The sequence below is a fragment of the Dunckerocampus dactyliophorus genome, chromosome 8 (assembly GCF_027744805.1).
Source record: "Dunckerocampus dactyliophorus isolate RoL2022-P2 chromosome 8, RoL_Ddac_1.1, whole genome shotgun sequence".
NCBI classification, from domain to species: domain Eukaryota; kingdom Metazoa; phylum Chordata; class Actinopteri; order Syngnathiformes; family Syngnathidae; genus Dunckerocampus; species Dunckerocampus dactyliophorus.
Window position 1 is genome coordinate 5,695,502 of NC_072826.1, and position 14,789 is coordinate 5,710,290.

Consider the following 14,789-nt stretch of genomic DNA (forward strand, 5'->3'; position numbering starts at 1 on the left):
TTCTTGGCGCTTCTCTCACACACACACACGCACACACACACACACGCACACCTGCTGTAGCACTAGCTCACAATCTCAGGTAGCGGCGTGATCGGTGATCCACCGAGCGGCCCTCAGCTCTGCAGGCGGATTCGGAAAGAGAATATCTCCAGTTGAGCTTCAGGTGTGTGCGCACAAGCACAACATTCCAAATGCTTTCTACAAACACAACATCACACTGCAGGGCACCGTGTGTTACATTCAGGTCAGACTTCACTTCGCTGGGCAAATCCAAGCAAATGCTCCGACAAATCACACGCATTTGTGTCAGCAGAGTGGACGGGCCTTCCTGTGTGGAGATTGCATGGTCTTCCAGTGCTGGGGTGGGTTCTTGCTTTGACGCACTCCATCAACATGTACAATGCCCTTCAGAAGTATTTGAAGAGTGAGGTCACTTCCTTTCTTTTTGCTGCAGACTGAAAACCTTTGGGTTTGACATCAAAATACGAATATGAGACCAGAGGGCAACATTTCAGTTTTTATTTCCAGGTATCAGATGCACAGCTTAGAAGATGGCATCCTTTTGTTTGAACCCACCCATTTTTTATGTGAGCAAAAGTATTGGAACATGTGACTGACAGGTGTTTTCCTGGCCCAGGTGTGTCCAATTGCATTGCTTATTCAATCAGTACACAGCCCTGAATGTCAGATTGGGTAGGATAGGTTTTGTCTGTCCAGACTGCATTTAGAGGTAAAAACAACATGGTAACCAGAGAGCTGTTTAACGATGGAAAAACAAGCAAATGTGAAGATGAGGCCATTGCACAAACATTGGAATGTCCTGAAGAAGAAAGAAACCACTAGTGCAGGCATTCTCAACTGGTGGGTCGGTACCCAAAAGTGGGTTGCGGGTCTTTGCCTCGGAGTCACTGTTAGTGACATCAGCAACAACATGCAGAGGGCAGGATTACAGCTCAACTTGAGATCAGGGAATGCTGTGTCCTCACCTTCACAGAAACCTGGCTGACGGAGGATATACCGGACTCGGCGATCCAGTTTGAATCATTTGCTGCTTACCGGGGAGATCGGACTTTAGCGTCTGGTAAACACAGAGGTGGCGGCGTCTGTGTTTACGTAAACAAACGGTGGTGCACAGACGTACAGACGATGGAAAAGCACTGCTCGCAGGACATTGAGCTGCTGATGGTGAAATGCAGACCTTTTTATTTACCTCGTGAGTTTAGCACTGTGTATTTAACTGCTGTTTACATCCCACCACGAGCTAACACGGCTAATGCACTAGGCCTCCTGCATGACATCATTGATAAACACGAGACCAAACACCCAGACGCTGTATTTATTATATCTGGCGATTTCAACCACTGTAACCTCAGGACTGTCCTCCCCAAATATTACCAGCATGTGAGCTTTCCCACAAGGGAAAATAACATCCTGGACCAAGTCTACTGCAACATGAAAGGTGCTTTGAAGGCTGTTCCAAGACCCCACTTTGGAAAGGCTGACCACATCTCTATATTCCTTTATCCAACATACAGACAACTTCTTAAAAAAGCTCCCCCTGTACGTACAGCAGTTAAAGTATGGAATGAAGAAACTGATCAAGTACTTCAGGACTGCTTTGGCTGCACAAACTGGGATGTGTTTAAAACTGCAGCGGGGAGGGAAGATTGTACTGTTGATTTGGATGAATATGCTTCTGCTGTTACTGGCTACATTAGCACATGTATAGAGACTGTTACCACCACCAAGTATTACAGAAAATACCCTAACCAAAAACAGTGGATGAACTGTGATGTAAGGGCTAAGCTACGTGCTCGTTCGACTGCATTTGTCATGGGCACCGCTGACGACTACAAAAAGGCCAGATATGACCTGAGGAGGTCCATACGAGAGGCCAAAAGACAGTACAGACAGAAGCTGGAGGGCTACTATTCCACCTCAGACCCTCGGCGCATGTGGGCGGGGCTCCAGCACATCACAGACTATCGACAGCAGAGTAGCGTAGCCACGTCCAGCCAAACCACACTTCCAGATGAGCTGAACGAGTTCTATGCCCGCTTTGACACCCAAACTCTTGATGAGCAGAGAGGGTGGCTGAACCTGGGGAGCACACAGGACTCACCTCTCATGGTGACATCAGCTGATGTGCGCAGGGTTCTAAACAAAACAAACCCACGAAAAGCAGCAGGGCCAGACAACATCTCAGGACGTGCACTTCGGGTTTGCTCATCAGAGCTAGCTGATGTGCTTGCTGACATATTTAACCTGTCGCTTGCACAAGCATCTGTACCGACCTGCTTTAAGTCCACCACCATAGTGCCCGTACCCAAGAAGAGCAACGTGACCTGCTTGAATGACTATCGCCCTATAGCACTCACTCCTATTGTTATGAAGTGCTTTGAAAGACTAGTCATGACCCACATCAAAAAGAGCATCCCGGCGGCAACTGTGGACCCTCTACAGTTTGCATATCGCCAGAACCGGTCCACGGATGATGCAGTCAACACTGCCATCCACACAGCCCTTTCTCACCTACAGGGCCAGGACACATACGTCAGAATGCTATTTATAGACTATAGCTCTGCTTTTAATACAGTCAGCCCCCACAAACTCACTAATAAGCTCCTCACACTTGGCCTGTCTCCCTCCCTCTGTAACTGGGTGTTTAACTTTCTCACAGGCAGGCCCCAGTCAGTCAGAGTCCACAACCGCACATCCAGCTCAAGAATTGTGAGCACTGGGACCCCACAGGGGTGTGTGCTGAGTCCACTCCTCTACACGCTCTTCACCTACGATTGCGTGGCCTCCCAGAACAACACCAGCATCATTAAATTTGCAGATGACACTACAGTCATCGGACTGATCACTGGTGGTGTTGAAACATCATACAGAAGAGAGGTGGCGGACCTCATAGCTTGGTGTCGTGATAACAATCTCCTTCTCAATACAGATAAGACTAAAGAGATGATCATCGACCCAAGAACAAGGGAAAAGGAGCCACATAGACCCCTGTTTATTGATGAGACTGAGGTGGAGAGGGTGAAAACCTTCAAGTTCCTTGGCACACACATCAGCGAGGACCTCACCTGGTCTCACAACACCCAACAAATTCTGAAGAAGTCACAAAGGAGACTGTACCTCCTGAGAAGACTGAGGAAATTTGGCATGTCCACCACAATCCTGAGTTGCTTCTACAGATGCACCATCGAAAGTGTCCTTACCGCCTCCATCACTGTTTGGTACGGTAACTGTACAACACGTGACAGGAAGGCACTCCAGCGGGTGATCAAGACCTCACAGAACATTGTTGGGGCAGCCCTCCCCTCACTGCAAGACATTTATAAAACTAGAGTCCTACGCAGAACACACAACCTCATCAAGGACAGCACACATCCACAACACTCATTATTCACACTCCTACCATCAGGCAGACGCTACAGGAGTTTGAAGTCCAGGACCACAAGGCTGGCAAACAGCTTTTACCCACAGGCCATCAGGCTCCTCAACGAAGCACTCGCACACGCCGCACGCACACACTCATAGCACTTTATTTATTTATTTATTTATTTATATTATTTGCTTGTATTAATGTCTCTTCTGTTGTTGTTGCTTAATTTATTGGTATATATGTTTATGTGTTTATGTTTATGTTCTTATTCTTTCATTTGTTTTATTTCTTTTCTTGGGAGAATGAACAGAATAAGATTTTCATTGCATGGTATAACTGCTGTTTTACTATGCACATGACAATAAAACTCTCTTGTATCTTGTATCTTGTATCTTGAAGGTGTCACTATCAACTGTTCATGGAAGACTTCATGAACAAAAGTACAGTGGTTACACCAGAAGATGCAAACCACTCATTAGCAAATAGGAAGGTCAGGATTGAATTTGCTAAAAAGTACACACACGAGCCTCAAAAATTGAATGACAAAAATGTTTCATGGACTGCTGAATTTTTGAGGCTGCTGATGTTTTCCTTGGTCTACCTGTTCCATGTGTTACTTGGTACACGGGTTCTTCTTCAGGACAATCCAAATGGTTGCACCACTAGCTGTGACCAATGTTTTTGACAGCGCTCTAGTTTTCATGTTGTTTTCACCTCTAAATGCAGTCTATGTATAATAGTACACATATTTTCTTACCTAATATTTAAAGTAAAATGGAATTTTGGTAGGTTAAGTCTTCTTGTTTTGTAGGCAGATTATTTTCATTATTTGTTGATTTCTTAGGTTTTTATTTTTAATATATTTGCAAAAAAAATGGTTTTCATGTTGTCGTTGTCTGTAGAATTTAATTTAAAAAATCACAAAAACAGCAAAAACTGAAAAATCAGCAGTAATTTTACAACAAAGTCAAAATATTAAGAAAAAAGTTTAAATCTAGCAACAAAAAGTCATCATTTTAGTTGCATAAAGTTGAAATATTAAAGATATACATTTTTTAAAGTTGTAATATTATGAAAAAAGTAAACAACAAATAAAGTAATTTTTGGAAAATTAGGTTGTGGGGAAAAAAGCTATAATGTTATGAGAATAAAGTCAAAATATTATGGTAATAATGTCAGGCCGCATTTCAGAAAAAGAACATCATACCAACAGTAAAATACGGTGGTGGTAGTGTGATGGTCTGGGGCTCTTTTGCTGCTTCAGGACCTGGAAGACTTGCTGTGATAAATGGAACCAGGATTTCGGCTGTTTACCAAAAAATCCTGAAGGAGAATGTCCGGCCACCTGTTTGCGACCTCAAGCTGAAACCGTCCTGGGTTCTGCAGCAGGACAATGATCCAAAACACACCAGCAGGTCCATCTCTGAATGGCCAGAGAAAAACAAAATGAAGACTTTGGAGTGGCCTAGTCAAAGTCCTGACCTGAATCCTACTGAGATGCTGTGGCATGACCTTAAAAAGGCGCTTCATGCTGGAAAACCCTCCAATGTGGCTGAATTACAACAATTCTGCAAAGATGAGCGAGCCAAAATTCCTCCACAGCGCTGTAAGAGACTCTTTGCAAGTTATCACAAACGCTTGATTGCAGTTGTTGCTGCTAAGGGTGGCCCGACCAGTTATTAGGTTTAGGGGGCAGTCACTTTTTCACACAGGGCCATGTAGGTTGGGATTATTTTTTCTCCCTTAATAATAAAATGTTTCATTTAAAAACTGCAATTTGCGTTCAGTTGTGTTGTGATTGACTTCCCCACAGATTTTCAGTTAGATTTAGGTCTGGGTTCTGGCTGGGCTATCCCATTCGAGTCCAAAACTGCCGCCTTTATTGAAGAATTTTACGCCTCTCTCAGCATTCACTCTTGAGGAAACCCATTTATAAGTTCTACCCTTCTTTGTCTGCAGGCTGTTTGCAGGCAGCATACCGAGGATGACCTCCATCAGCGTGGGCGGGTTTATTTTCCTGGGAGCCTACGAGAAAGTGCGGCGCACTCTTCTGCCGCAGCGAAAAACCTCGCTAAGCTGAACTAAGAGTGACTGTTCCGAGCTGCGGGAGTCGCACCCAAAGGCCTCCAAGAATCACGTGGAAGAATATCCTGTCCAGATGATCACTGCTACATCTGCAACAAGTGGATGAAGTTTGTTTGTTTTTTTAATGAGCATTTAAGTGTTCAAGTCTTTATTCCTCTTCCTGCATATTATGACTCAGCAGGAGACATCCTCTGCATTCATTCTGCTTTTTACCCAAGATGCCCTCAACATGCGTCGTTTAAGTTCAACCAGTCTCCACAGGACATCTTATATGCAATTACGTCCATTTTTGTGGTGCATTTAATATTCAAAAGTCTTTTTTTTTTGTTTTACATTGATGTTTTAATCAAGTTTGTATTTTCATAGAAGGACAAAAGCGACTGTTTCAATTCTGTCTTTTCTAAACTGGGCTGACGAGTTTGTCATTGCTGTGAGATGTATGTAACTCTTAAAGGGCCCATTCAGTGAAATATCTATCATGATTCTCATCTGGTCGAACTCTTTTCCAATAACTACTGAGGTTGTTTTTTGTCTCGTGAGCTTCTTTTCTTTAGTTTCAGTCACATTGGTGTGAATGTGAGTGTCAATGGTTGTTTGTCTATAAGTGCCCTGCGATTGGCTGCCGACCGGAGCAGGGTGTACCCTGCATTCTCGCCCAAAGTCAGCCGGGATAGGCTCCAGCCTACCGCCGTGACCCTAGGGTAAGCGGCATAGAAAAAGAATGAAGAATGAAGATAGCAATAACAATACATTTAGTTTGCAATGCATCAATTAGAAGGTTTTTATCCGATCAGCTATAACAGTATGAAGTCTTTATGCAATTTGTTCTGATGTAAGTATAGTTGGCTCCTATTTACTTTGAAATAAAAACAAGCTTGTGCCATCTACTTGTAAAATAATTAAAATCTCACTTATTTGCTCATATTACGCGCACAGCACTAAACTTTTTGTTTTCTCTGTCTCCTTTCTTGTGCACTGTACTTCTTGCACAACGCTGTCCACGTGATGAAGTGTTCATAAACCGCCTTTCTACAAAGAAATTGACGTTAATGCCTCTCTTTTATACATTAAACACACTAATATAACTGCCTACCCGTTTACCAAGTATATTAGTTAAAACTTAAATCTCTTTGTACAAAGGCGCTTTATTAAAGTACATTTACCGTACTTGTATTCATTTACAGGGAAGCCTTGACACATCCAATATGGCGGCGACGTTGACGTATCGCAGCAGTGGACGAACCCACTCGATGCTGCTTCTGTCTATGGCTGTGTTAGAAACAGCCGCATGCTAACGAAGTCTTCTAATAAGAGTCATAAGTAATAAGAATAAAATAACCTCCCAAAATATAACATATATGAAATATGGTTATTGATCATCTATGTTCATACATTTAAAACATAACTACAACACGTGATGTCGCAGAAGCGCTGCCGTAAAAAACGTACTAAAGCAGGAAGTGACGTACGTCTCCCGCATGCGCAGAACCGATTGCGTTTCGGTACGTATTGCGTACTGACAGGAGTAAATAGTAGGGCACGCTAGCTAGTATTTACTAGTCACCGCAAAAGATTTTCAACACATCCCCCCCCCAAAAAACAAAATTTTGCAACGTCTTTGGATTTTTACAAGAAGGGCGCAAAACTTGAGCAGCTAGACCAACAGCGGTGAGTATGGTAACTTTTTTGCGTTGTCACTTGTTTACTTTAAATGCTCCACCTTTGTTGCCTACCTGGAGTGTCGAAAACAATAACATGTTCAGTCAGAAACGTTGCGCATTGTTATGACATTATTGTATTATATTATTATCATTATTGTTATGACATGTTTCAGTATGGGATTGTTGAGTTTTCCAAACTAACACACTGATTGGACTGAAGGCTAAGACTTCTGTTTTTTTCATTGTTACAGTATTACAGTATTACAGTGTTACAGTATTACATTACAGTATTTGATATAGATAGATGGACGTTTATTGTCACTGCACACAGTACAGTTTGGTTTGTACAACCAAACTTAGCATGGTGGCTCCACGTCCATTTCTAGCAACATTAAGACATGTTCAAACTGTCCAAATGTAAAAGGGATAAAAATATAGATATCAGATACAGAATGTAAAATATTGATCCCATCAAAGAAAAAGATGCAAGTCTTTTGTGGTCTGTGTCTAAACAATATGCACATTTACATATGACGCATTTGAAAGTACTGTAAGAATGCCACTTTCATATAATTGCCATCTTTATTTTATAATGTAAGATTAATGTCTGCATCAACAAACATTACCCGTTGAATCGAATTGTATCGTTTGTACACTGCAATCGTTAGTTTTTTTAAATATAGCGTTTTTGAATCATATCGTAACTTGTGTATCTAGATTCGAATCGAATCGACTATCACAAAGAGATTTACGTCCCTAGACTCTCACCGTGCACACACCACCAGATGACCCCCCCCCATAGGCACCCCATAGCTGGCCACTAAATTGTGGGGCAAATATGGTGGACGTGTGATTGGTAGAGGCCATGGTCAGGAGCACTTAGATCATCCGGTGGCAAACATCCGTCTGGACTGCACGTTGTGTCTGACCCTCACTCGACTCTGACTTCATGGTAAATATTTTAAACAGGGGAGGGAAAAAAAGCTGTCTTTGAGGCTTCAGGAGCCAGGAGACATTCCTGTTTGGAAAATAATCAGTCGTGTGTGTGTGTGTGTGCGCGCGTGAAGCAACATACCTCCCTGCTTTGAAGATCAAGGTCTTTTATTTCCATGTCTGGTGTGCATGCTTCATTTGAATTGATGGCTCCTCCATAACCAGCAGTGAGCTGTGCTAAATGCTAACTCAGCTGTGGCTGTGTGGCTCAAAAAAAAAAAAAAAAAAAAAAAAAAAAAAAAGAAGAGCAGGACTCCAGACTTTAATAAAGCCAAATGTGATTTTATTACACACTTCAATGCCACGATAGACACTTAAACCATTCTTTTTTACACTGATATCCAATGTGTTTTTATTCATAAATTATTTTGAACTGCACCTCTTGTTGTTTGTCCCTTTTACCTGGTCACATGATCGTTGCTATCCAGGGAAGTGTGTGCATCCCATCCCTTAGTGTATCTTGTTATGGTCACAGTTTAGATAAAATGTGTGTGTGTGTGTGTTTGAGAAGCTGAAGTGACCAGCTGTTTAAGGATGGCCACAACAAAAGGCTCGCTGATTCACTTTCAACCGTTGAAATGACAGAATGTGAAGCCTTAAAACGATAACCGGACGAGAGAGAGAGAAACGCGTAATAGTTCCAGAACGTACTGCATCACGTCATGACGATGAAGGGAGCAAACACAAAGTGCTTTCCATGGCAGCTCCCAAACACTATTTACACCCAAGCTTGTCCTTCATTCAACATCCACGGATAATCATTTGGTTGCGTAAGGCTGTGTGACTGGCGGGAGGACTGAAAAGAAGACAAGTGCAATCAAGTGTTTCCTTTGCAATCTCAGTAAAACCGTTGTTTTCTTTGACATGCAATAAGGCACCGCAGCTGACTTGGTAAAAGCTGAAAAGGGCTGGTGGGTTTTTTTTTTTTTGTTTGTTTTTTTTTGTTGTTTTGAAGAAAAATATTCACTCCTTTCTTTGTCATGCACATAAATCCAAATACTCTTTTTGTAAAAGTGATATAATATATAATATAAGAATACTCTTATGTACAGTGTGCTGTCCCTGCACGTTGGCATACTGTACACGCTGGCCTACATTTACACGCTTCAAATGCAAGTCACATTTTTTTGGAGCTAGAATTCTTAGTGGTCACCTCCCAACGGAAGGTTGTTTAAAAACTATGTACAGCGCATAACGCTCAGATGGGACGCCACCCACACAAGCTCCGCCTTCAAACTCCGGATGCCCACTCTCCCCCCCCGCCCCAAGATCTAGGAGGACCGTTTTGCCTCGATATGAGGTAGCAGTTTATGTCCCAGTGCAAAGAAAGACAAAAAAAAAAAAAAAAAGAGTCAACGCAGCTCAAGCTGCGGTACGTCGCTAGTCGCTGGCTCTCCTTAGGGGGGTGCTGTCATTGGGCGCTGCTCTGAGGGCGTGTCCATTGGACAACAGAGTCTGCCTGAGCTCAGGCTCACAGTCACTGTCCACGTGTCCGCGGCTCGTCAGCTTCACCGGAGGGTGATAAGAATCCTCCTGCGACGTGTATGCCGACGATGTTCCTCCTGTGCTGCTCACTGTGGAAGTAGAGAAGAAGAAACTAGTGAGCTACTCAGTCACACCTGTAGTCTTTTGCATTATTACATAAAAGTACCAGAAACTATGAAAACGCGAGGGTGTCGGGGAAAAAAGACAAAAAAACAGGAGGGTTGCCAAGTGTTGTGCTGTCACATAGATGATCTCTGAATCGCTGTTTTTGCAGTGCTTCTCTAAAAACAGCAATATGATGTTTATGGGCCTGCCTTTAGGGACATTTTCTGGGAAATTGAGGGAAATTCTGATCTTCCCCAAGAATTTCCACCAGCTCCCGAAACGTTTTTGCGACGGGGGCGTGGGTGCTGGTGTAAAGCCCTAAGGTCCTGGCAACCATGTTATTTTACTGGTGCGTTCTTTTATTTTGAAGGCCTGACTTTACTGGCAGAACTGGAGAGTTAAAATACGCAAAACTATTAAAACAAAATGGAACTGGGAGAGAACAGCAAAATAGAAAGTTTCCCGGTGAAAACGGGAGGGTTGAATCAGGGTTTTTTGTTGTTGCTGTCTTTCCTTAAAAACAGCAAAGCAGTAATGTCATATAGTCAATCTTTAACTAGTTGTTTTTTTTAGCAATACCTTCCGAAAAACAGCAATATGGTATTTATGGGTTTTTTCAGTGTTTCGTGAAGAACAGCAAAGCAGTAATGTCATATAGTCAATCTTTAACTAGGTTTTTTTTTTTAGCGATACCTACCGAAAAACAACAATATGGTATTTATGGGCCTGCAATAAGAGACATTTTTCGGGAAAATGACGAAAATTCCGATCTTCCACTAGAATTCCAATCAGCCCCCGACACAAGAAATATTTTTTGCGACAGGGGTGGGTGCAGGTGTAAAGACCTGACTGCCTAAAGTGCTGTAACCGTGTTATTTTACTTTGAAGGCCTGACTTCAACCTAGTGTTGCCAAGCAGACTGCAAGCTGTGCTGCTCTGGAAGAACTGGAGAGGATTTTTTTTCCATGCAAGTTAAAATATGCACAACTATTAAAACAAAATGGAGAAAAAAGGGAAAAAAGGGAAAAACGAGTTTCCCAGTGAAAACGGCAGCTTTGACAGGTATGATCCTGTCATATAGATGATCTTTGAATCCGTTTTTTTTTGTTGCAGTGCTTCTCTAAACACAGCAGAGCAGTCATGTCACATAGACAATCTTCGACTAGTGTTTTTCATGGCAATACCTTCTGAAAAACAGCAATATGATATTTATGAGCTTGCAATAAGATCAATTTTTTTGAAAAATAAGGGAAAATTAGGGTAATTCTGATCTTCCCTGGGAATTTCAAACAACCCCCAACACAAGAAATGTTTTTTTGAGATGGAGGTGGGTGCTGGTATAAAGCCCCGACTGCCTCAGGTGGTTATTTTACTGGTGTGTTCTTTTATTTTGAAGACCTGACTTTACCGGCGATAGTATGTATGCTCTAGTGTTGCCGAGCGGACCAGAAGCTGCGCTGCTCTGGCAGAATCCTGGCTGAGAGGATTTTTTGTCCCCCTATGGAAGTTAAAATACGCAAAACTATTCAAACGAAAGGCCACTGGGAGAGAAGCGCAAAATACGTGAGTTTCCCAGTGAAAACGTGAAGGTCGACAGGTATGCTCCTGTCATATAAATCTAGGGTCCCCAACCACCGGGCCGGGCGGGAAACTTTCAGACGCAATGATAAAAAAAAAAAAAGAAACACAAAACTAAATAATGACATCAGATTTTATGTAAATGCATATCAATTTTGGAAATTGACGGTCCTTGAATGCACCATCATGCGTGTGCTAACGTTCTCCCACGCTGCACACATAGACAACTGTACTGTACTGTACTGTTAACGCTTTTCCCGAGCCTGTCAGTTGGTCCAAAAAGGTTGATGAGCACCGATATACAATAAATCATCTTTGAATCACTTATTTTTAGTGCTTCCCTAAAAACAACAAAGCAGTCATGTCCTATAGACAATCTTTGACTAGGGTTTTTTTTGGCAGTACGTTCCAAAAAAACAGCAGTACGGTATTTATGGGCCTGCAATAAGGGAGATTGTCCACAAAAATAAGGGACATTCTGGCAGAACTGGAGAGGATTTTCTTCCCATGCGAGTTATAATTTCAAACAAAAGGGCACTGGAAGCGGGTTTGACAGGTGTGTACACAACAGTTAGAGCTTCAGTTGTGACGGAAGGACGCACGTGAAGGTGACAATGGGTATCAGAAAGGGAGTGCTGCTAGAGGAGTTGAGTGGTGAGCAGGACAAGCTGAGACACGTCAGAGTTGGGCAGCACCCTCTCACCCTTACACTGCCACACTGTCAGGTGCTGCTGGTCGGAGCCAATCAAATCAACGACGACTACCACGGACATTCGCCTCCACATGCATTCTCAAATTTCCAGCGGGCGTTTGTCATCTTTACCTTGTCTACCGTCGGGACTGTCGGAAAATCCTTGAGTGTCCTTTCGAATGCCGTTGCAGAGCGGCGTCGTGTGCTCGCCTGGGTAACAGTGAGAGTAAGGAGGGGGAGACGGGTGCTGATGGTACTCCGTGACGCCTGCCGGAGCAAAGGCCTGCTTCTGGTAGTCGAGGTCTTTGGAGTAGTGGCTGCTGGTCTCCATGCAATCCGTGCACACGACTGGACCGTCGAAACCTGGAGGCGATAAGAGGATACGTACATCAAGTGGCTGCGGGTGTCAGCTCGGGAAGGGCGTTCTCTTTATCGATCCGTGAGAAAGTGAACTCATCATTATCGTCTTTTTTTTTTTTTTTAGATGAGAAATGAGTGCATCTTCAAAAAAATAAAATAGTTTAAATAAGTTTAAAATTGAAATAAGATGAAAAGGTTTTCACACGCTAACCCTGTTTGCTTGCTATTTTTTATATTTTCATTTTTTTTTACAGAATCCCGTTGACTCAGCAAACTAATTAGGCTTAAGTTATTTTTGCCTCAGGGGTGATTGCTGCCACGCCGCTGAGCCAACTTCCGAGTACGACGTCAATATGGAACACCAACAATTCAACGATTTCACCAACAAACTCCTCAATCAAATTGGTCATCAATGAATCACGCCCATCCCGAGTGTACAAAAACCAACATGTTCAGGTGAATGGGGTACCTGTTGATTCTACAACGTGTCCATTGGGCTGAGGTCCACTGGCGGCCTCCACTCGGATACACACGTCCTGGCGCTCGGACAAAGTTCCCTGAGAGGAGAGGTAGCTCGGCACGTCGGGAGGAACAATCGTCTCATCTACGGACGAGGCAGAAGCACCAGAAAAGTTCTCTATGAGTACTGTATATCTTTGTCACAGTCACAGCACAATATTACTTGTTGGTGTACAGCAAGGGTGTGCTAACTTTTTCCATTGAGGGCCACGCACTGAAAAACGAAAGGATGCCACTTTGATATTTTGTAAATAGTTATATATATATATATTTCAGGAAAGAACTGCATTTCAGCTTTGTTAAGTAAAAACGCGTGTTATTAGTTTGAACTTGGCCATTTGCTCTTTTTTTCCTGCATTTGTGCTCGTTTTTGAATTTTCCAAATTTTTCAACTTTCTTCTTAAATAATCTAAGTACATTTTATTCTTACAATATGATGACTTTATTCCCATAATATTGAGACCATTTCCCCAACTTAATTTTCCAATAATTACAACTTTAGTTTGTTTTGTTTTATTTTCATATCATTTTTTCTTTAATATTTCAACCGTACACTACTAAAATGACATTACTTTTCCTCATAATATTACAAATGTATTCTCATAAAATTGTGACTTTCTCGTTACGACTTTTTTTTTTTTATATTTTAACTTTTTTCTTGTGAAATTGTTCTCATGAATTATGACTTTATTTCCATAATATTTTGACTTTATTCTTGGAACGTAACTCTTTCTGCATCCTAATTTTCTAAAAATTACAACTTTATTAGTTGCTTTGTTTTTCATGATATTGCGACTTAAAAAAAAACGTCTAACATTTCAACTTTATGCTACTATTATTTTTCCTCATAATATTAAGTTATTTATTATTAACTTTTTCTCATTAGATTACAACTTTTTTTTTTAAACTGCTGACTTTTCCCTTTTTTTTTTTTTTTAGTTTTTATTTACACTTCTTGTATCGGGGGCTGGTGGAAATTCTTGCGGAAGTTCAGAATTTCCCCCAATTTCCTGAAAAATGTCTCTTATTGCAGGCCCATAAATACCACAATGCTGTTTTTCGGAAGGTATTGCTAAAAAAAACACGAGTCAAAGATTGCCAATATGACATTAGTGCTTTGCTGTTCTTACGGAAGCACTGAAAAGATCATTTAAGTATGCTGTCCACCACTGAGTGTCCACCTCCGTTGTACAGTATATACACTGCTGTGTATGTCTCTTTAAAAGTTTGTCTTTTTAGAAAATACCGCTAAACTGCTTTTCATTCTTCTGCAAAAATGGCAATAAAAACCTGTTCCATTTCAACTGATTGGACCACACAGGTTGTTTTGCAGACTCTCTGACCTGTGTTGGTGACGCTGCAATCCTCGCTCTTCTTCCTGGTCTGGTAGATGATGCACACCCACACCAGCGAGGTCACCACGATACTCGTCACCACAGCGATGACGATGATGCCGATGGTGACCGTGCTCAGCCCGGTAGGCGGGGCGCAGGGGCTGCGCCGCTGTGTTACCACTAGCTGGCTGTGAGCTCGCTCCGTGCCCAGCGTGTTGGACATGAGGCAGGTGTAGCGGCCGGCGTCCTCCAGCGATGCGGCGCCGATGACCAGAAGCTGGTTGCCGGGGGTGAAGTGGTGTCTGTCGGAGGGGCGCAGGGGCTGGTCGTCGAGCAGCCAGGTGATGCGGGGCGGCGGGCTGCCGAGCGCTTTGCACTGCAGCGCCACCGTGTCGCCCACTGCCACGCTGCGATCCTCCAAATCCTGGGCCAGGTGGGGGGTTTCTGTGGGCAAGGAGAATAGTTTATTCTCCGATCGTCATTCATTTACCGATCACATTTAAACAACTTAGGTACAAATGCTGGCGTCTGTTAACATCATCAAATATCTTACACACGTTTTCATTACGCACAAACAGGATTTCTCCTCT

General features: G+C 42.6%; 2 protein-coding genes across 6 annotated transcripts in view; one reads left to right on the plus strand and one right to left on the minus strand.

Moving 5' to 3' along the window:
• Positions 1–14,789, plus strand: part of slc25a26 (solute carrier family 25 member 26) — a 128,966-nt gene that overhangs the window by 50,069 nt on the left and 64,108 nt on the right. Inside the window, exons 10-11 of one of the 5 annotated variants that reach the window (XM_054785233.1) lie at positions 5,348–7,141; positions 12,601–13,440. In XM_054785233.1, coding sequence (XP_054641208.1) covers positions 5,348–5,468 — 121 coding nt within the window. In that variant the 3' untranslated portion in view covers positions 5,469–7,141; positions 12,601–13,440. Of the gene's footprint in view, positions 1–5,347; positions 7,142–12,600; positions 13,444–14,789 lie in introns of those variants that run through there. The other 4 variants (XM_054785231.1, XM_054785234.1, XM_054785232.1 and 1 more) reach the window with 4 other exon arrangements.
• The window catches only part of lrig1 (leucine-rich repeats and immunoglobulin-like domains 1), a 37,531-nt gene continuing 31,130 nt past the window's right edge, over positions 8,389–14,789 (minus strand). Inside the window, exons 15-18 of the mRNA XM_054785228.1 lie at positions 14,209–14,643; positions 12,816–12,950; positions 12,119–12,349; positions 8,389–9,701 (exon numbers count right to left, since the gene is read on the minus strand). Of these exons, the coding sequence (XP_054641203.1) occupies positions 9,508–9,701; positions 12,119–12,349; positions 12,816–12,950; positions 14,209–14,643 (995 nt within the window). The 3' untranslated portion in view covers positions 8,389–9,507. The remainder of the gene's footprint in view (positions 9,702–12,118; positions 12,350–12,815; positions 12,951–14,208; positions 14,644–14,789) is intronic.